This window comes from Salminus brasiliensis, chromosome 2 (genome assembly GCF_030463535.1).
Source record: "Salminus brasiliensis chromosome 2, fSalBra1.hap2, whole genome shotgun sequence".
Taxonomy (NCBI): Eukaryota; Metazoa; Chordata; class Actinopteri; order Characiformes; family Bryconidae; genus Salminus; species Salminus brasiliensis.
In genome coordinates this window covers 1,588,569-1,611,068 of record NC_132879.1, presented here as the reverse complement: position 1 = coordinate 1,611,068, position 22,500 = coordinate 1,588,569, and the positions used below count along the sequence as shown (strand labels likewise).

The 22,500-nt window shown below is 43.8% G+C and overlaps 3 protein-coding genes across 8 annotated transcripts in view; 2 read left to right on the top strand and 1 right to left on the bottom strand.

The window, feature by feature from the left end:
- ppfia2 (PTPRF interacting protein alpha 2) overlaps positions 1-20,125 on the top strand; it is a 206,791-nt gene extending 186,666 nt beyond the window's left edge. For 3 of the 6 annotated variants that reach the window (XM_072674090.1, XM_072674094.1, XM_072674093.1), the window contains 11 exons: positions 2,622-2,822; positions 5,222-5,284; positions 6,359-6,391; positions 6,638-6,813; positions 7,707-7,804; positions 8,159-8,334; positions 8,457-8,525; positions 9,792-9,936; positions 10,369-10,425; positions 15,751-15,835; positions 17,401-20,125. In XM_072674090.1, coding sequence (XP_072530191.1) covers positions 2,622-2,822; positions 5,222-5,284; positions 6,359-6,391; positions 6,638-6,813; positions 7,707-7,804; positions 8,159-8,334; positions 8,457-8,525; positions 9,792-9,936; positions 10,369-10,425; positions 15,751-15,809 — 1,077 coding nt within the window. In that variant the 3' untranslated portion in view covers positions 15,810-15,835; positions 17,401-20,125. The remainder of the gene's footprint in view (positions 1-2,621; positions 2,823-5,221; positions 5,285-6,358; positions 6,392-6,637; positions 6,814-7,706; positions 7,805-8,158; positions 8,335-8,456; positions 8,526-9,791; positions 9,937-10,368; positions 10,426-15,750; positions 15,836-17,400) is intronic. The other 3 variants (XM_072674091.1, XM_072674096.1, XM_072674092.1) reach the window with 2 other exon arrangements.
- Positions 1-22,500, top strand: part of rps16 (ribosomal protein S16) — a 329,498-nt gene that overhangs the window by 154,840 nt on the left and 152,158 nt on the right. The window lies entirely within an intron of this gene.
- acss3 (acyl-CoA synthetase short chain family member 3) overlaps positions 20,043-22,500 on the bottom strand; it is a 23,830-nt gene continuing 21,372 nt past the window's right edge. Inside the window, exons 15-16 of the mRNA XM_072674097.1 lie at positions 22,407-22,500; positions 20,043-21,536 (exon numbers count right to left, since the gene is read on the bottom strand). The exon at positions 22,407-22,500 is cut by the window's right edge and continues 82 nt beyond it. Coding sequence (XP_072530198.1) covers positions 21,456-21,536; positions 22,407-22,500 — 175 coding nt within the window. The 3' untranslated portion in view covers positions 20,043-21,455. The remainder of the gene's footprint in view (positions 21,537-22,406) is intronic.

Sequence of the window (22,500 nt, the reverse complement as noted above, 5' to 3'; positions counted from 1 at the left end):
ACACTTGGAATTCTATAGCAACTGCCTGGCAACATCATAGGAAGCCCATAGCATCCAGTCAGAGCAGCATGGCAAACACCTAGCAACATCGTAGGAACCACTTAGCAACCCCATAGCCTCCACTTGAAACACTAAAGCAACTGCTGAGCAACAATTTTACGAGTATGGACCGCACCCGTGGAGCTGGTACCGGTGGAGGCTCGATCTGCACTGATTCATAACACAGCCGATGTCATAAGGGTTAAAGTTCAGGCTCTTTTCTGACCTTTCTGAACAGTTTGTTCCATAAACATATGAGATCATTCACGCTGAGTCAGCTCTCGCTTTTCACCCGGGTCGCTCCGGAACGCCGGCCAGGCACTTTCTCCTCTAACAGTTAGCATGTGTCAGAAACACTGTGTGCTTGCATAATCACATCAGCAGCTGCACGTCCATGAGAGATGTGTATAGATCAGCACATTAGTTCTGACACACACACACACACACACACACACACACACACACACACACACACACACTAACGAACCCGCTCTTTAGCCATCTGTGCTAATCAATTCTCCATTATAGCACTCATGGGTGTTTTATGAGAGAGTGTTGTATGTCCCATCATACATGATGTTCACCTAATATGCTGAAGTGCTTGAGTGAGTGTGTGTGTGTGTGTGTGTGTGTGTGTTAGACAAGTGTGGTACTAAAATACAATACTGTACATTATAATAGAATACAGTGCAGTACAGCACACAACAATACAGTACACTACAGTACAATATAGTACAGTACAATACAGCACATTACAGTAATATAGTAGAGCACAGTACAGTACAATACAGCACATTACAGTAATATAGTAGAGCACAGTACAGTACAATACAGCACATTACAGTACAATGTAGTAGAGCACAGTACAGTACAATACAGCACATTACAGTAATATAGTAGAGCACAGTACAGTACAATACAGCACATTACAGTAATATAGTAGAGCACAGTACAGTACAATACAGCACATTACAGTAATATAGTAGAGCACAGTACAGTACAATACAGCACATTACAGTACAATGTAGTAGAGCACAGTACAGTACAATACAGTACAATATAGTATAATATAGTACCGTACAATACAACACATTACAGTAATATAGTAGAGCACAGTACACTACAGTACAATATATTACAGTACAATGCAGTACAGTACAATACAGTACACTACAGTACAATATAGTACAGTACAATACAGCACATTACAGTAATATAGTAGAGCACAGTACACTACAGTACAATATAGTACCGTACAATACAGCACATTACAGTAATATAGTAGAGCACAGTACAATACAGTACACTACAGTACAATATAGTACAGTACAATACAGCACATTACAGTAATATAGTAGAGCACAGTACAGTACAATACAGCACATTACAGTACAATGTAGTAGAGCACAGTACAGTACAATACAGTACAATATAGTATAATATAGTACCGTACAATACAGCACATTACAGTACAATGTAGTAGAGCACAGTACAGTACAATACAGTCCATTACAACACCGTACAAAATATGTACACTGCACAATACAGTGCAATATAGTACAGTACAATACAGCACAGTGCAATGTAGTACAGTACAATACAGTACAGTGCAATATAGTACAGTACAATACAATAAAGCACAATACAATGCCTATAGCAACTGCCTGGCAACATCATAGGAAGCCCATAGCATCCAGTCAGAGCAGCATGGCAAACACCTAGCAACATCCTAGGAACCACTTAGCAACCCCATAGCATCCACTTGAAACACTAAAGCAACTGCTGAGCAACAATTTTACGAGTATGGACCGCACCCGTGGAGCTGGTACCGGTGGAGGCTTGGTGCTGAGTGTGGAAGAGCTCGACTGCGGCACTATTTAAGGTGGAATGCAGAGTTGGCCTAAGAAACTTTAGCTAACTTTAGCTTTTGCTTTGGCTGCTATAAGGCTCAGTTAAGGTACCAGATAAACTCTGATGTCTGGGGTAGCTTTCCAGAAAGTACGTAGCTCGCCTGCAGCAGCTGAGGATCATGTCTGTTAATGGAGCCTAGAGGACGCCAGATGGCACCCTGCTACAGCAAACCTCAGGATCGGAACTGGATCGGAACCTTAAAAGCAGATACCCGATCCATTAAAAATGCCTGGATCGGCTCCGACATCCCTAGTTATATATATACCCTATTTAAACCCCTCTTCAGCATCACTGTGGTAATAAAGGGCATGATGAATCAGACTTTGTAACTGGATGTAATTGTGTGTATCGGTCTGAGTGCAGTACAGTCAGGCTTTCACACACATGCTTTACGTTGGCGCCATCTAGTGTTATCTAAACATCACAACTCCAGATGTGCGTTTAAAGACTGCACAGATCTGAAGACTAGCCTATTATTAACAATCTGCTACCATACCAATACCATAGCAACCAATCACCTCGCAACCCTGCGGCAATCTGGACTATGACCACAAAAAACACCTTGCAGCAACTTAGCAACACCATAGCGCCCCCCTGGGGTACACATGTACTCTTCTACTTTTAATCTGTGTGTGTGTGTGTGTGTGTGTGTGTGTGTGTGTGTGTTGCAGCTGTGGTTGGGGATGCCAGCGTGGTATGTAGCAGCGTGTCGTGCGAACGTGAAGAGCGGGGCGATCATGTCAGCACTGTCAGACACAGAGATCCAGCGAGAGATCGGGATCAGTAACCCCCTACACCGCCTCAAACTCAGACTGGCCATACAGGAGATGGTCTCTCTGACCAGCCCCTCAGCCCCGCCCACCTCCAGAACCGTGAGTACACACACACACACACACACAAATACATGCACACACCAGCCCCTCAGCCTTGCCCACCTCCAAAACTGTGAGTATACACACACACATTAACCCTAACACACAACCTTGTGTGTGTGTGTGTGTGTGTGTGTGCATATTTTTGGCATTCCGTACAGCAATATTCACCCCCTGTCCTGTTGTCATGGTAACGCTGTGTGGCCTTCACAGTGACAGCTGAGGCATGGCGATTATTTTGGTACACTCAAATTCAATCTGCATACACACACACACACACACACACACACACAAAAACTTTACGTAGCACTGTTAAAATCCCATTAAAAATATTCAGCTCCGCCTCCTCAGTGTATATCACCATACCTACATTTAGAGCGTTATTAATATTCACCCTAATGAGAGACTGTAGCTCCGCCTCCTCAGTGTATATCACCATACCTACATTTAGAGCGTTATTAATATTCACCCTAATGAGAGACTGTAGCTCCGCCTCCTCAGTGTATATCACCATACCTACATTTAGAGCGTTATTAATATTCACCCTAATGAGAGACTGTAGCTCCTCCTCCTCAGTGTATATCACAATACCTACATTTAGAGAGTTATTAATATTCACCCTAAAGAGAGACTGTAGCTCCGCCTCCTCAGTGTATATCACAATACCTACATTTAGAGCGTTATTAATCTTCACCCTAATGAGAGACTGTAGCTCCTCCTCCTCAGTGTATATCACAATACCTACATTTAGAGCGTTATCAATATTCACCCTAATGAGAGACTGTAGCTCCGCCTCCTCAGTGTATATCACAATACCTACATTTAGAGCGTTATTAATATTCACCCTAATGATAGACTGTAGCTCCGCCTCCTCAGTGTATATCACAATACCTACATTTAGAGCGTTATTAATATTCACCCTAATGAGAGACTGTAGCTCCTCCTCCTCAGTGTATATCACAATACCTACATTTAGAGCCTTATTAATATTCACCCTAATGAGAGACTGTAGCTCCTCCTCCTCAGTGTATATCACAATACCTACATTTAGAGCGTTATTAATATTCACCCTAATGAGAGACTGTAGCTCCTCCTCCTCAGTGTATATCACAATACCTACATTTAGAGCATTATTAATATTCACCCTAATGAAAGACTGTAGCTCCGCCTCCTCAGTGTATATCACAATACCTACATTTAGAGAGTTATTAATATTCACCCTAATGAGAGACTGTAGCTCCTCCTCCTCAGTGTATATCACAATACCTACATTTAGAGCGTTATTAATATTCAGAGACTGTAGCTCCGCCTCCTCAGTGTATATCACAATACCTACATTTAGAGTTATTAATATTCACCCTAATGAGAGACTGTAGCTCCGCCTCCTCAGTGTATATCACAATACCTACATTTAGAGCGTTATTAATATTCACCCTAATGAGAGACTGTAGCTCCTCCTCCTCAGTGTATATCACAATACCTACATTTAGAGCGTTATTAATATTCACCCTAATGATAGACTGTAGCTCCGCCTCCTCAGTGTATATCACAATACCTACATTTAGAGCGTTATTAATATTCACCCTAATGAGAGACTGTAGCTCCTCCTCCTCAGTGTATATCACAATACCTACATTTAGAGCGTTATTAATATTCACCCTAATGAGAGACTGTAGCTCCGCCTCCTCAGTGTATATCACAATACCTACATTTAGAGAGTTATTAATATTCACCCTAATGAGAGACTGTAGCTCCGCCTCCTCCGTGTATATCACAATACCTACATTTAGAGAGTTATTAATATTCACCCTAATGAGAGACTGTAGCTCCGCCTCCTCAGTGTATATCACAATACCTACATTTAGAGCGTTATTAATATTCACCCTAATGAGAGACTGTTATTAATATTCAGAGACTGTAGCTGTACTAACCTGCATGTTTTTAATGGTTACTGTGTGGTCTCTGTTTGCTTGTGTTCGGGGGGGAATATGGTGAGATGATAAATTACATCACAGTATTCTGTTCTGGGTGTATTTTGAGTCTCTGCATAAACTGTATAATAGCAAATAACTTTGGATTGGATTTAATATCATTTGGATTCATTTATTATTCATAAATATTATTATTTAATATACTTTAATATTAATTCAAATTAAAAATGAAATATGCCACACTATTTATTGTGAAATGTCTTTATCGTATCATGGTTTTACATTGTTGCCATATCACCCACCCCCAGCATGTACGATCTAGGCTCTTTGCCACAGTGGGCGGGGCTTTGCTCGTTATCTGACCGTGATGCTGTAACACTATTGGCTTACAGTGGTGCTGCTCTTCTTCTTTAACACTGCTTGCCCTTCCCATTGGATGGCTGCTGTCTCTGGGCTCCGCCCACGTAGCCTTCGGGCAACGTGTGGGTGACCCACGAGGAAATGGAGACGCTTGCAGCTCCTTCTAAAACGGTCAGTTTTCCTTTAACTCTCTTCCTTTTCCGGCCGCCTCTTCTGCTCGCCCTCCATCATGTGTTCTAGCTCATCTTCCCAAGCCATTTAACTCTGAACTGCTCAGAGAAGCACAGACACACCCTGCCTGTCTTTCTCTCATTCACATCCTCATGTTGAATTGTACAGTTTAGAAGCTGTCTGTCTCCACAGACTGATAGACCGCCACCTGAGCCACTGTCAGACAGACAAACAGACAGACAGACAGACAGACAGATAGATAGATAGATAGACAGACAGACAGACAGACAGATAGATAGATAGATAGATAGATAGATAGATAGATAGAGACAGAGAGACGGATGGTTGCTGGGAGTATATTAACAGTGTAAGTGTAGTGTGTGTGGTAAAGTAAGAGTGTGTGGTTGGACAACTGTTATTGTTGTAGATAGATAGACAGACAGATGGTTAGACAGACAGACAGACAGGAAGGCCGATATATACAGACAGATAGAAAAATAGACAAATAGAGACAGACAGACAGATAGATATTCAGATAGATAGACAGACAGACAGACAGACAGACAGATAGATAAATAGATAGATAGATAGACAGGCAGATAGACAGACAGACAGATAGATAAATAGATGTGTAGATAGACAGACAGGCAGACAGTTAGATAGACAGATAGATACAGACAGACAGACATATAGATAGACAGATATATATATATATATATATATATATATATATATATATATATATATATATATATATATAGCTATAGATAGATAGGTAGAGAGACAGACAGATGGATAGACAGACAGACAGATACACAGACAGATAGATAGATACAGACAGACAGACAGATAGTTAGACAGATAGATAGATATTTAGACTTATATTGAAGGTATTATAGAGACAGATAGACAGACAGACAGATAGATAGGTAGATAGATACAGATAGAGAGACAGACAGACGGATGGATGGTTGCTGCGAGTGTATTAACAGTCTAAGTGTAGTGTGTGTGGTAAAGGAAGAGTGTGTGGGTGGAGCCGCACTGTAATACTGTTATTGTCATTAATCCTCACAGAAATCGGAGTCAGAGGAGGGGAGCTGGTCTCAGGTAAGATTCTTATTAACTGTCCTGCTTTTATTCACACTCAGTTTGCTGCCATAAAAGAATGAGCTCCTGCTGCGCTGAGAGCCTCATTAAGACCCCAATCCTGGATATGAAGCTTCAGTGGAACGAGTTATGTGATGCTGAGACAAGTTTGGAATCTCAGTTTGTGGTTATTTGACAGCTATTTGCAGATAGATAAAGGTATCTCGTGCAAAAACTCTGTATCTCCAAAACATGTGTGTGTCACAGACACTGGCGTATGGAGACATGAACCATGAGTGGATTGGTAACGAGTGGCTGCCCAGTCTTGGCCTACCTCAGTATCGCAGCTACTTCATGGAATGCCTGGTGGACGCGCGTATGCTCGACCATCTGACCAAGAAGGACCTCCGGGTGCACCTGAAAATGGTGGACAGCTTCCACAGGTACAGCTCTGTGCTGATTTCCATTCCTTTGGTTCTGAGTTCATGTTAAAGAGCTGGAACTCATTAATAACGTTGAGTAAACGTTAATATATAAAAGCCATTTTTCCTGTTTTATCTTAAAAAATATTAAAATAAATAAATCCACCAGGGTGGATCAGGGTCTAAAGGGTTCAAATAAACAAAATGATGATCTGGATCTAGTGGTTTCTGTCTAAGGGCTGTCTACTATGTAGGCAGCGAGTGAACAGTTGGTTCTTGAAGGTTCTGTAGTGTTAGGAATCTTGCCCAAGGACTCTGATTGGTGTAGTACAGCACAGTCACCCACACCAGGAATCGAACCCCAGTCTCCCACATGGTGTGGTAGCTCACTGGTGTCATCTGTTGTGCCACCCCAACCACCACTGGGTCAGAACATCCCCAGAACATCTCCAGAACATTAGGCATTAGGTGTTCCTGGTTCCTGCAGTGGTATGCAGTGGTCAGTACCAATGGGCCAACCTGCGAACCAGCAGCAGGGTCATGGGCACCTAAGGCTCACTGATTCTCGTCCTCTCACAAGACGGACTTAAAGGATCCGCTGCTAACGTTAATGTTGGTTCAGGGGTCTTGTGGAGTCCATGCCTTGAAGAGTCTGAGCTGTTCTGCTGTTGGGAGCACAAGGAGGACCTACACCGTTTTAGTCAGTGGTTTTAATGTTATGGCTGATCGGTGTGTGTGTGTGTGTGTGTGTGTGCGCCTCAGCTAAAAATGTAGTTCCACTGAAAATAACACTTTGACCCAGTGTCTGAAGCACACTGTATTGTACTGCAGTGTGTGTGTGTGTGTGTGTGTGTGTGTGTGTGTGTGTGTCGGGTGTGTTATGGTTACTGGTTGTCTGTGGGCTGTTTGAACAGAACCAGTCTACAGTATGGGATAATGTGTCTGAAGAAGCTGAACTACGACCGAAAGGAGCTGGAGAGACGGAGAGAGACCAGCCAACATGAGATGAGAGGTGTGTGTGTGTGTGTGTGTGTGTGTGTGTGTGTGTGTGTGTACTGTACTGCATTTGCATGTTGCCAATTATGCAGGAGGCCTGATTTGAATATTTGCAGCATATCATTTGCAATTTTTGACGTTTTTCACTTTTCTCCATAATGTGAACCTGGCAGTTGCTCTTCATTTTGTGTCAGAATGTCGTCATAAATGGACCAATAGAAATGCTCCAAATTGAGTTGGATTTGCATTTTTTTACATTGACTTCCATTGAAAAGTCTGAAGGTTTTTTCCTTCTCCTGTAAAATCTGCTGTTCGGAGGCTTTGTAAAATGTAAAGTGACCTGTGTGTGTGTGTGTGTGTGCGAGCGCAGACGTGCTGGTGTGGAGTAATGAGCGTGTGATTCGCTGGGTCCAGAGCATTGGGCTCCGCGACTATGCCAACATCCTCCTGGAGAGTGGAGTGCATGGAGCCCTGATCGCCCTAGACGACAACTTCGACTACAGCAGCCTGGCTCTGCTGCTGCAGATCCCCAACCAAAACACTCAGGTACACACACACACACACACACACGCGCACAGTACCACTTGTGTGTGGCATCATCTTCTTGCAGCATCAGTGTATGAGTGGTGCATATAATGATTAGGTGACCGGACCCTTTCCCTCCGCAGGCCCGTCAGATCCTGGAGAGAGAGTACAATAACCTGTTGGCCCTGGGAACCGAGAGACGTCTAGATGAGGTGTGTGTGTTCACCCTTGTGTCTATATATCTATATATATATTCATACTATACACTACCAGTCAAAAGTTTTAGAACACCCCACTGTTGCTTTTCTTATTCTTCCATCTTAGCACTGATGTCCTTACTGCCACTCCACCTGCAGTCAGACCTGCAGATCCAGGATTTCTCTTCACAGTTGAAACTCAGACTTGCTCCAGTGTTAAACTGCTGAGCTACAAGGTGGTGTTGTAACGTGAGCCACCGATCACACATGCTGCTGTTGACTCTCTGAAACTGGTCTTCTGATGCTGTTGTGGATTTGACTGTGTGATACCTCTTTCTGTACCTTAGACCTTTTCAGTTTCCTCCAGCTTCAGGGTCTTCTGATGGTGTAGGAGAATGTCCTCACCACACTCTGGCTTTATCTGGGGGTTCTCTAAAGGAAAGGGCTCCACTGCTAGGAGTCTATCTGTGTTTCTGTGTTAGTCTTGGACACTGTAAGCCTACATGTCAATAAAAAAAAACTGGAAACATTTGGAGTGTTCTAAAACTTTTGACCAGTAGTGTTTAATAATGATCAAAGCAGAGTAGGAGAGGTCATGTACTTCACCACCTTATCCATCCTAGATAACCTCACCCAGTCAGAGCTGGAGTTCTACAGTGGAGCTGAAGCTCTAATAAAAGCTCCTCACAGAAAGTTCTTCACCTAATGGTGATGAAGACGCTGCCTGATGCCTGAGACACTGTTCTACCAGAGTTCTGAGAAGAGTCCGGCTCTAGAACCTGCTCTTAGAACCAGATCATTAAAATGGTGGAGGGATACATGCTGCAGGGTGTAGGCTACAGAAAGTAGTCCCTAAAGAGAACTGGATTAGTTGAGATTCTGTATTCACTATTTTACCTTCATCATCATCATTATCATCATCATTCCAGATGACTCGTGTAGCTGCACTGGTGGGTTTGGATAGGAGATAAATTATGGGCTGTATCTGTGTAGTAGTCATGGCGACCGACACCTAGGTCCAATCACCGCAGTATATACAATATACTTTCAGTAAATGGTCAGGAGTGTTTGTGAGTGTAGTGTGGAGTTCAGCAGGGTGACAGTGGGACAGTAGATGAATCTGACGCTGGTTCTGAACCGACTGGTCCCAGCATTCATGCAACCGGGGTCCCGGATGATGCTGCACACTCTGTGCACACAGCACTGGAGGTGAACGGCTTTAGTTAGTGCTCATCAGTGTGTGTGTGTGTGTGTGTGTGTGTGTGTGTTGTTCATTATCAGGAATTTCGGGGACCCTCGTGGAGACGGCAGTTCCCTCCCCGGGACATCCACGGGATCAGCATGATGCCCGGATCAGCCGAGACGCTGCCAGCAGGATTCCGCCTTACAGCCACATCAGCACACTCTCGCCGACTACCACCAGAGGGTACTACACACACACACACACACACACACACACACAAAGACCACCACCAGAGATTAACACACACACTTCTGCCAACAAGGATGCTACAGAAGGTTCTTGTCATAGAAGAACCACTTTTGGATCCATGCAGATTGGCTGTTTAATAGAGATCAGTGTGAGTGTGAAGAACCTTTACATCAAATGAAGGTTCTGCAGGCCTTCAATGGTTCTCTCAAAGAACCATTTGTAGCATCTTTATTTTTTAAAGGTGTAATGTGCACACACACACATACACACACACACACACAGCTATACAATACTTGAATGCTTTACTGGACACAGACATATCTACATGAACAGACACTTATCTAAACACACACACACACACACACACACACACACACACAGGGCTGACTGTGTTTCTGTTGTTCTCTCTGGACCGCTGCTCTGTAGTTCTGTATGAAGTGACGGACGACAGTCCAGACGACTTGTATTTGGACTGGTTTCAAGGTCAGCTATAACGCAGCCCTCAGAACCGTGTGGCGTTTCTGAACCCCCCTGTACCACAGATCCCCCCCCCACACGGTCTCACTGTCCACAACTGACGTTCAGACACAGCCTCTCCAGTCAGGATTCTGCACATTTCACCCTTTAGATTCTTCAGATCTACAAGCTGCAGTGTGAGCGAGGCAGGATGTAAAATCCTTGTAATTCCAGTGGAGAGCTTATTAAAGCAGTCGCTGTCGTGCAGAAACCCTGTATCTCCAGTTTTTCACTTCTCTTCAGAATATGAATCTGGCCGTCAGTTGTGATGAATGACCAATAGAAATGCTCCAGAATGATCTGGAATAAAATCTTTCATCATTGACGTTCATTGAAAGTTAAGAAGGTTTTTTATCCTCCTGTAAAGCTGCTGTCCTGGAGATCTGGGGTTTTTGCATGACAGCGAGGATAGTTGAAATTACAGGCTATTCCACACAGACTCTGGTAAGTCACATGACGAGCTGATTGAATGAATTTTAGCAGAAATATCAACTGAATTTATTTAAACATAAAACTATAAGACTGTAGACTGTCTTTTTAGAGTTTGCCTGGATTAATACAGCAGTAGCAGAAGATCATACACAGTCCAGAAATAGTCTGATTTATTTAATCAGGTGTTTTTATTAGAGACGCACCGATCCGATACTGGGATCAGATATCCGTCCCGATACTAACACAATTATCTGCGTATCAGATAAGTATCAGATAATTAGTCTGATCCAAAAGGACTGATCCATTCACGGAACCCAATTCTTGCACCGCCTGTATTCTAGACTTCATAACCCAGGATCAGAGTAACCTACAGACATCATACACAAATCATAGCAAACAGCCATAGCAAGACACCCTCTGTCTAACCAACACGGTCCCCTCAACCCGTCATCAACTATCCGAGAGTGATCCAGCTCGTCCTCCATATAAGGAGAACCAAGAAGGGAGGGGCTGCTCGCTCCGCTTTAGTCTCACAAACTTCCAATTTCAGAATAAAAGTCCTGCACAGCTATTATATTTATATTTTAGTGACCAATAAACAGAAACTGGGTTCATTTATATCTGTTTTCATTTGTTATAGCTTTTTATTTGTTTTTACGAAGTTTGTAAAGTAATGATTACATCAATCCTAATGCCTTAATTCTCTCTCAGATGGTCAGATATATGGTTTATGAATTTAACAAAGGTATCGGATTGGTATCTGCCGATACGCAAAGTTCATGTATCGTTATCAGTATCGGAACAAAAAAAAAAAATGAAGCGGCGCATCCCTAGTTTTTATGTGTGTTCATTTGTTTGTCACTATGATCAGAGGGTCGCTGGTTCAGATCCCGGTCATTCTGCTAGCTATCAGCAGCCCAGGCCACGAGAGAGCGCAATTGGCCTTGCTGTCTCCAGGGAGGGTAGCTGCTGCTTTCTCGCCACATCACTGCAGTGCAATGCTGGCCGTTACCTTTAACAAATTTGTGCAGTGAACAAACACACACACACACACACACACACACACACACACTAGTGATCCAACACACAGCGATCGCTGAATTGCCTGGGGAGCAGAGAGGGATATTGGATGATGATCACCACTCCACCTCATCATCCCCAACTCCCCAACTCATCCCAAAAGTACTGGATGGAGCTCCACCATTCATCATTCCAGAGAACAGTTCTTCCACTGCTCCACAGCTCCACAAAGCTGGGGGGCTTTTTATACACCCCTCTAGCCCACACCTGGCATTAGGCAGCATGGAGCCAATAGGGTCATGATGTTTATCTGCTCCAGAGAGTCCTATTCTATTAGCAGTACTTCTTCTCTACAGGGACCAGGCAAGCTGTGTGTGTGCATTTGCACATCTGTGTCAGCAGTGACTGCAACTTTTTTCATCAGAATGGGTGTCTGGGGTGCACTGTATTTCAGCTCGGTCCCGGACCACCACTCAGGGAGCAGAGAGACGGCGTGTGGAATATGAAATGGGCAAACTTTAAAATCTCATAACTACAAAAATGATCGGGATGTTTTAGAAGTTTAACCAGGCCAGGCCTTAGTGGGTTTGTGTGGAATTGTCTGACCTAACCAGACAGATAGAAGTCAAATTAAACCCATTAAAACTGCAAGACCATTAAAAGTGTCTAATTTAACCCCGCAGTCAGATCTGTAGCTATGCAGCGACCACATAAGCAGACACACCTGTGAGACAGTGATCTTCCCAGATCAGACCAAACCACACATCTCCAACACGGCTCCTTCAGAGAGAACCATCTGCGGTTCGTTAAAACCCAGCGTCTCCTGCACTGCTTCACTGCTGGGGGTATTTCCTAAAGCCGGCTTTCTCTGGCAAGTCCTGCTTTCTGAAATGCGGCCCCTGCTCTCTCGAGGAACCAGGTTGGGGATATATAACCGACACTAAACTACATGTGTTTATATGTTACATGACATGAGCGTGCCTCCTCCCCCGCGTTAAAAGAGCACTCTGGTTGAAATCTGCGGCTCGTTGTTCTTAAAGGAATAGTTTGGGTAAAAGTGGATGCAAGCGGTTAACCCGGTTAGGTCCAGAAGGTTCTGCATTTGCATTTTTAACCAAGCTTTCCCTTTAATACCGATCCTAAAGCAGCTTTTGCAAGTTGGTATATATATACCACATATCAAAAGTTTTGGGACACCTTGCCTATTGCTTGTTTTCACTGCTACCTTTATATTAAGAAGACACACAGTGTTACTGACGTAAAGCACCAAAAACTATCCATACACTAACGCTGCCCCCCTGGTGGACAGTTTATGCACATCAAACAACTGTGCATCTGTTTTTGATGCTTTTGGTGTTTCTTCCTGTTGCATAAATAATGATGTTTCATGGTTAAAACACAGACTGAGCATTTTCAAACCTCTCTTCAATGCTGATGAGTGCTGACATCATAACAGTATTGTTTGAGTAAAGCTGATTAGGCTTAAAAGTAACACGATTGATCTCTGACTCCAAGACATGTTTGGTATCTGACCTATGCCTCTTTAGTTTAGACTGTCGCTAATCCCATCTCTATAAACGCTCCCCTTATTCATGCCTGTCTCTGTATACTTCTATAGTCTATAAACACAAACAGAAACTTCTCCATAGAGCTGAACTCTGGAGGAACACTGGAAGAATCTGAACCACTTTCACCTCAGCACGGTGTGTGGGATCACTTCCACGAATAATCCTACTAATGTAGTACTAATAAGGTCTGTTCATGCAGTTTTACATCATTTCTTTCTTTAGGATAGACTTTGAGGAGTGTGTCAGGCCTGTATTTATGAGGTGACAGTCTAGGTGCAGCGTTCTTAGTAATGTATTTGATAAAAAATAGATTTATATCATAAACACTATATATATATATATATATATATATATATATACACAGTTATACACTGCATATAAAAAGTATTCATCTTTTGGATGTTTTCCTCTTTTATTTGCATTTATAAATGCAATAATGGTTAATAAAATTTGCAGTTTTTATAAGAACTTACAAAAAAACTGTTTAGTGTCAGTGAAAACAGATTTGTAATGTAAATTAAATAAAAATATATCATCTAAAATGATTGCAAATGAAAGTGATTGCATATATTTACCCCCTTCAAAGAGGCTGACCTAATTCAACAGAGGTCCATCAAGCGGTTGGTGCTGATAGTCTCACAGTTAGTGAAATGGAGACCACCTGAGAGCAGTGAGGGTGTCTCAGCTGATTTTAGTATACAGACACCAGTCTGAAAGGTCTAGTCACTGGTTAATCAGCATTCCTGGCCACAGATACACCATGTGTAAATCTGCCGTCCTCACAAAAGTTAGTGAGAGACTGTGCAAGTAGGAGCATAGTTATTATACGCACTGTATATATATATATATATATATATATATATATATATATACTCTGTGTGTGTATATGCATAGTATAAAGATTTGAAAGGATAAAACCGTTTTTTGTGAGTAAACAAAAGAAACACACCTCAGATATCAAACACGTCTTGGCTGATCGATTGATCTGGACTTAGTGATCAATGATGATACTTGAATTATTTTTCATCCAAACTCCTTTACAATCTATTTAGGAAGAAAAGGGAGGAAAACGTGATTTGAATCATAAGCATTTGTGAGTGTTATTTCTCTCCCTTTGATGTCTGCACTTAAATAAGCTTCAAAAGAGGGTGAATCTGTGCTTTTAATCACATCAATCACATTTCTTTGATTTTTTTTTTTGTCTGAATGTCACTAATAATCAACAAAAATAGCCTTTATTACAATCTAGGTGTCCCCAAACTTTTGACGGTCGGTGTATATAAGCAGACAGGTTTTAACCAGTGTTCACATTTAATGCTGACCCCCGTGTAAATGGACTGTGCTGGTTCTATCTGTAGCCCCTGTTTGGAAACTAGCGTCCAGCAGAAGGACGGTCAGGTGTCTCTGGATTCTGACTGAAGAATCGAGTCTCTCTGCTTTTTCACTGGTTTCGTGACGTTCGGACTAACCATGTGTTTGTGTGCTCACTCTACAAAAATGTGTGTGTGTGTGTGTGTGTGTGTGTTCGTTCATCAGAGTGACATAATGACAGATACTGTTCCTGTACCTGACCCCAAAGTAGGGATGGGCTTTTTAACCATGTTTCCTATTCGAATATTCATATCTGCATATTTTTATAACTTGCATTTAAAAAAAAAAAAAGATTTTAGATCATAATCAATGCAATGGTCCAACTTTCGTTTAGTGCTTATTGATTAGCCATAACATTAAAACCACCTGCCTAATACTGTGTAGGCCCCTCTCATGCCACTAAAACAGCTCTGACCCATCAAGGCGTGCACTCCGCAAGACGTCTGAAGGTGTCCCGTGGGATCTGGAGTCCTGACAGGATCCCTTAAAGCTGACTGATGTTCTGGAGATGTTCTGACCCCCCAGTCATTGTCTAGAACATATCAGTTTGGTTCTTGTCAGACAGGAACTAGATCATCATCAGTGTTATTCACTTCAGCTGGCAGTGGTTTTGATGTTATGGCTGATTGTTTTAAGAGCTGATCCGTACCTGCTTACTTGGGCTGGTTTAGCATTTTTGTGTTATGGGGTTCGGGTTGGGGAGTCAGCTGACCCTCTTCTTCATCATCTTGCCGTATTTTCTTATGTGCACTAGCATGAGACGCAATAGCCGCTAAGATCGATCATTTTACTACAACTACAAGCTCAGAAACCTGTATATTCGAATAAGCACACCCATCCCTGCTCCAGTGGTGCAGCGAGAGGACGCTCAGTGTGTGTGTGTCTCTGTCGCCCCCTGCAGTTGGGCCGTCAGCAGTGCAGCGGCTGGACAGTTCCACTGTGAGGACCTACTCATGCTGAGAGAGGGAGGACACACACTCTGAACTGTGAGTCTCTCTCTCTCACACACACACACACACACACTTAAAGTGATAGCTCGGTGAAAAATCAAATGTACCCAGTTTATCCTTTTACCCCAAAGGCAGTCAGTCAGCCAAGAGAGGGCTTCCGGTTTGCAGGTGGATAACGCTGCTAACACTGCAGACGCGGCTCAATTCCAGACGGTTTTGCTGATGTCTGGGTTCAGTCTCTTCTGATTACAGCTTCTTGAAATAAGCCGTTTATATCCACCTGGAATCAATCATTCTGATTTGGTTCATTCACCAAACTAGAGGTCTCGACTGGACTCAACAAAGTATCAGGTTTCATGCAGGGTTTGGGTCGTTTTTTATTGTACAGGTACGGATCAGGCCTGATCAAGTTGGGTCACAAAGTTACAGGTGTGGATCTGGCCTGATAAAATCGGTTGGCAAGTTTGCAGGTACTGATCGAACCTAATCAGGTCGGGTCTCAAACCTGCAGGTACAGCATAGGCCTGATCAGGTGGGGTCTCAAACAGGTCTGGCCTGATCAGGTCAGGTCTCAAACTTGTGGGTACAGGTCCGGCCTGATCAGATCGGGTCTTAAACTTGTTGGTACAGGTCCGGCCTGATTAGGTCGGGTCTCAAACTTGCGGGTACAGGTCTGGCCCGATCAGGTCAGGTCTCAAACTTGCGGGTACAGGTCCGGCCTGATCAGATCGGGTCTTAAACTTGCGGGTACAGGTCTGGCCCGATCAGGTCGGGTCTCAAACTTGCGGGTACAGGTCCGGCCTGATCAGATCGGGTCTTAAACTTGCGGGTACAGGTCGGACCTGATCAGATCGGGTCTTAAACTTGCGGGTACAGGTCAGGCCTGATCAGATCGGGTCTAAAACTTGTGGATACAGGTCCGGCCTGATCAGGTCGGGTCTCAAACCTGCAAGCATGGGTCTGGCCTGATCAGGTCGGGTCTCAGACAGGTCTGGCCTGATCAGGTCGGGTCTCAAACCGCTGGGTACAGGTCGGACCTGATCAGATCGGGGCTTAAACTTGCGGGTACAGGTCCGGCCTGATTAGGTCGGGTCTCAAACTTGCGGGTACAGGTCCGGCCTGATCAGATCGGGTCTTAAACTTGCGGGTACAAGTCTGGCCTGATCAGATCGGGTCTAAAACTTGCGGATACAGGTCCGGCCTGATCAGGTCGGGTCTCAAACTTGCGGGTACAGGTCCGGCCTGATCAGATCGGGTCTTAAACTTGCGGGTACAAGTCTGGCCTGATCAGATCGGGTCTAAAACTTGCGGATACAGGTCCGGCCTGATCAGGTCGGGTCTCAAACTTGCAGGTACAGGTCCGGCCTGATCAGATCGGGTCTAAAACTTGCGGGTACAGGTCCGGTCTGATCAGGTCGGGTCTCAAACTTGCGGGTACAGGGTTTGATCAGGCTTCAGTATTATGCCCGCGCAGACCTCCAGTGCAAACGGCATGCTTAGATCGGTCATTTGTAAACAGACTTGCTGATGTTTTGTGGTTTCTGACGTATTTGGGGTGAGGAGGTGAGCTTGACTGACCTCTCGCTTTCTCTGTGTTTCAGATGTATTTTCTAGATGAGTCTTATCCTAACGTTGTGGGAAAAGGTCCACGGGCCTGGATGGAGAATTCTTCTGAGTCACACTGCCAAGAGAACAAACGTAGCTCCAAGTGAGAGGGGCAAAAGGGGGCAGGGGTTTGCCAGTTACCCCTCCTGCCCCCCAACGTCTACGTAAAACAAGCCAAGGCCACAACCCAGGCACCTTGTCCAGGTGCTAATTCACTCCTGCCCTTTCTACCTTTTACACGACCCTCATCCCTTAGTGCACTTACAGTGCTGCTCTTCTACACGGGATGTGCAGGTTTAGCTGTAAATGAATATAAATACACTGTTTTTTTTAATATATATATAAATATATATATATATCTATAAAACATGTCTGTATAAAAGGAAGGAGGAAAAAAGAATAATATGAGAACATATTCAGACTTTGTGCAGATTTTGTCCCTTAATGTAATTTGTTTCTCACCTCTGGTTTGGCGGGAAGTCTGCGCCGTCCAGTTAGTGTTTCTTTCTGCTCCACTGCGACTGACCCGGCCTAGTAATGAGCCGGAATCGCGAGCGTGGGACGAGGGGAAAACACAAACTGTGCACAGCAAAGGCAACCCAGCACTGGAGTGGATGGAGAACCTCTGATTTAAACAGTGCTGCTCTTTAAAGCGAGAGAGGACTACATGCTGTTTTAGTTTTGGTTTGTTTGTTTGTTTGTTTGTTTTCTTGCCATTGTGTGAACGAGTGCGTCGAGGTCCATCATGCTCTGCTGGTTCCCGCCAGACACAAGCGAAACACCGTATTCACCGCATACGCCGGAGTGAAACCCTTTGAAGGCAGACTGTTGTTTTGGGTTCTTTTGATGTTTTGGAATGTGCAGTTCTAGAATTTTGAAAGTGGTTCTAGAATGTAGAATGTGGTAGAACTTCTTAGAAGCCATTGTGACATCATAAATAGAGACTCTTGTGATGCAAATCCCATGGTCTGAGCAAAACAGTCGTGTCGCTGCTGAAAGGGTTAAATATTTAAGCCAGGTTTGGCGCTGCTAGAAGTGGACTACACCACTGTCCACTGTCCACCACACAGCACTACTGCAGGCGACGTACAGGTTCGGGATGGGCCCCCGCTCGGTATGGCTCTTCATTTTGCCACTACATAGGGGCCTAGGCACATGTGTCCTTGTTCCCTACTGTCTACAGGGGCAGCATTTTAACCAAACGGGTTATGTTCATAGTCACTGATACTGATACTGATTACCTCACCCTCACTACTGTTACCGAGGCAACGTTCAAAAGCAGGACTGTAGAAATTAGCACAGGCTAAACAACATTGTTGACGTTTGTTCACTTACATATTAAATACCAAATACTTGAAGTGCCCCCCACCCCCCCCCCCCCAAAAAAAAAAAATGCAGTAACATTGCATTGTGGGAATGCTTTACCAAACGTAGGTGCCCAGTAGAGCTCTTTGTGTGATTTCATAAAAGAACATGTGATTCCCCAAATGTAAAAAAAGAAAATTCATGGGGCTTCAAGCCAATTGAAACACTTTTCTAGAACATACACATTAGGTGGAGGTTCTATAAACTTTATAAAGGTTCTTCACACTTGGTTCTTACAGACCAATCAACAGAAATGTTTTTTAGAGGTCTTCTATGGCAGGGAACCTTTTGCTACACACACCACCAACCAAACCTTATGCAAACACCTTGTAGCTCGTGGTTTTGGGGTTTTTCTTGTTCACTTTTTGACAAAATGTGAATTTGGCAGTTGTTCTTCACGTTGTCCGAAAATCCCACGATGAATGGACCAATAGAAATCGACAATTTTACACTGACTTCCATTGCCACCTTTTCAATTTCCAATGCTGCCACTGCCTACCGATCACACAAACAACCTTAAACTGGCTTCTTCATGAGGCGCTAGGCAGTGAATTTATCCCCTTACCCCCACACTTGTGTACGTGGGCCCACGCTTCATAACCACAAAACTCTCATAATTAACAAGAAGTTCAGAGGTCCTAAAACAGAACCCTGTGGGACGCCACAGACTATGCGAAGCTAAATGGCTACCGAGTATTTCTTAAGGGTTTCTGCAACGGGAATAATTACTGAATATTAAAGCCTAGGGTTCAAGAGGTTCAGTATAGGGGCTTTATCGGGCATTCTGGTCAGGTTAAAATGTTGCCGATATGTAGGCCGCACTGGGTACCGCGACAAAGGCTAGGACCCTATGTAGTGCGCAGATATGCCAAAAACATTTGAGTCATTTGAGATGAGAGTGAACTCACTTTCTCCACAAGCATCAGCGCTAACCACCGCCACCACTCCAGCGGCTTCACCTCGATAACGGCCAAACCCCTCCTTCTACACTGGTTGGAGAAATAACTACAAGACAGGCGTAGCTCCTAGTGAACGTAGAGTGTATATCAACTTGTTGAAGTCCAGACTAAACTTTTAAAGACGAAACCTGTTGCTTGCTGTGACTTATTTTGGTGTGAAACTGTTGAACTATTTTCTGTAGACGTTGCCGGGGTAACCTCTTGTACAGACCTCCTTCCTGTCTTTGAGTTATTTCTGCCGCAATGCGGATCGGCGGAGTTTATACATCCTTGTTTTGCACGTACAGAGAATCATTTTATTTTGTGTCCATTTTTTTATTTATTACTGATTGTATTTTGGTCAAAACTATGTGGTGATCAAAGAGAATTTTCATTGTCAATAAAAAGTAACGTCAAACATTTGCCTACAAATCATCTGTTTCTTACAGGAATGCATCATCATCATCTTCAGACCCATCCTAAACATATACTAAATGGACAAAAGTATTGGGACACCTGCTCATTCACTGCTTCTTCTGAAATCAAGGGTGTTAAAAAGAGCTGATCCTGCTTCTGTTGGAGTAACTGTCTCTACTGTCCAGAGAAGAAGACTTTCTACTAGACTATGGAGCTGGAGCATTGCTGTGAGGATTTGATTGCATTCGGCGACAAAAGCATTAGTGAGGTCAAGATGGTGGATGATGATCATCATTCCAGAGAACACAGCTCTTCCACTGCTCCACAGCTCAATCATGGGGGGCTTTATACCACTCTAGCCCACACCTGGTGTTAGGCAGCATGGTGCCAAGAGGTTCCTGATGTTTATCTGCTCCAAAGACTCTTTTGGCAGTAGATCTGTGTCAACAAGGGGTCCAACTTAAAGTTAAAGAAGGGGTGTCCACAAACATTTGGACATAGTGTCACTATGCTGACTGGTGACACATTTATATATATGCTGTTCTGTATTCATCACTGTCACTAACTCTACATCATTCAATATACACCAATCAGCCATAACATTAAAACTACCGACAGCTGAAGTGAAGAACACTGATGATCTGGATCCAGTGGCTCCTGTCGAGGGGTGGATCTACATATTAGGCAGAGAGTGAAGAGTAAGTTCTTGGATGTGATGAAGGTGCTGAAGCAGGAGAAATGGACAAGCGTAAGAATCTGAGACACTCTGACAAGAATAATGGGTCATTAGAACATCTCCAGAACATCAGGCATCAGGTCTTGGGGGGTGTTCCTGGTTCCCACAGTGGTATGCAGAGGTCCGTACCTACCAAAAGTGCTCCAAGGAAGGAAGAGCAACCGGTGAAGCAGTGACAGGGTCATGGGCCCCTAAGGCTCACTTATTTTCATGGAGGTCAGACCTCACAACTCACAGGACTTAGAGGATCTGCTGCTAATGTTAGTCTTGGGGCCAGAGACCACAGCAGTACACCTTCAGAGGTCTTTTAGAGTCCATGCCTCGAAGAGTCAGAGCTGTTTTGGAGGCACTAGGGGAACCTACAGAATATTAGGCAGGTGGTTTTAAGGTTATGGCTGGCTGGTGTATATGGATGACATTGAGGTTTCAATACTTGACAAATAATAACGTGACTAAACCAAAACCCTGGATAAACTGAGGATGGTGGTTTCTGGTAGTGGTTTGCAGTGGAGTTAGAGAGGAGTGACAAGCCTCAAGCCTTTGTAAGCCACAGTTTGTAGTCGGTGTGGGTGTGTGTGTGTGTTTGTGTGTGTGGTTATCCAGTTCTTCTCAGATTCTCTTTCACAGTCTTCTCAACGTCCTTAAACACTTCAGGATCTTCTATTGTAGGAGTGATCTGTAAGACATGGTGAGAAATGATCCAAGTAAAAAAAGGTCAAATACAATCCTCTTCATCACAGTCAGTGTGATGCGGTGGGCCGGGGGGCTTCAGGTGGGCCTAATAATTGATGACAATGACTGTAGAAAGCATGGAGTGCAAACACAGGTCTAACGCCTCTGCAGGCTGGTAGCAATGTTATGTGCAGCTCCACCCATCCCTGTATGTTCATATGACAAACATGCCCCGCCTATTTCCTCCTCTAAACTCTAAACTAAAGTCTTTTCATCTCCAGTGTCTCCAAACTTCAGCAGTTACTCTGCAGTTACCCTTACTCTGCTCTATCGTAAGAAGGCAGGGCTTCACGTAAGAATGAAGCGATTGACAGACAGCCTTGGCTGGAGGAGGCCGGTCGTCTGCAGCAGGACTTTCACTGTTGGAGCACTGTTCCACTTATCGGACCAACTGGGAGTCCAGGGGGAAATCCGCTCTGCTTCTGCTCTGGAAGCTCAGTGAAGACGGTCTGAGACACGCTTGTGCTTGGTCTGGGAGAAGGGGGCAGGTCTACCAAATGAGTAGGCGAGTCTGGCTCCGCCTCTGGTCTCTACTGAGCAGACTCTGGTTGTAGATTTGACAACATGGATAGTTTAGGCTTCATTTATATATAATGGAAGGTAAGGGAACCGCGGCGTCCATGCTTTCTACAGTCACTGGTCCAAAATGCCAGTTGTAATTCTTCTAACTTCCTATTCTGTTTAAGGTGGTACAGTTTTGGACCCATGTTCAGTGAGTTAACCCCTTGAAGCCAGCCAGGTGTATCATATTAGATACATATCATTGTTTAGACATCTGTGATAATTATATAATATTGTATACATATGCTGGTACCTTGTAAGGTTTGCCGTTGACCAGTTTAGCGAGACAAGAGCGAGGGATTTTTCCAGAGCGGGTTTTGGGCAGAGCTCTCACGAACAGAACAGTC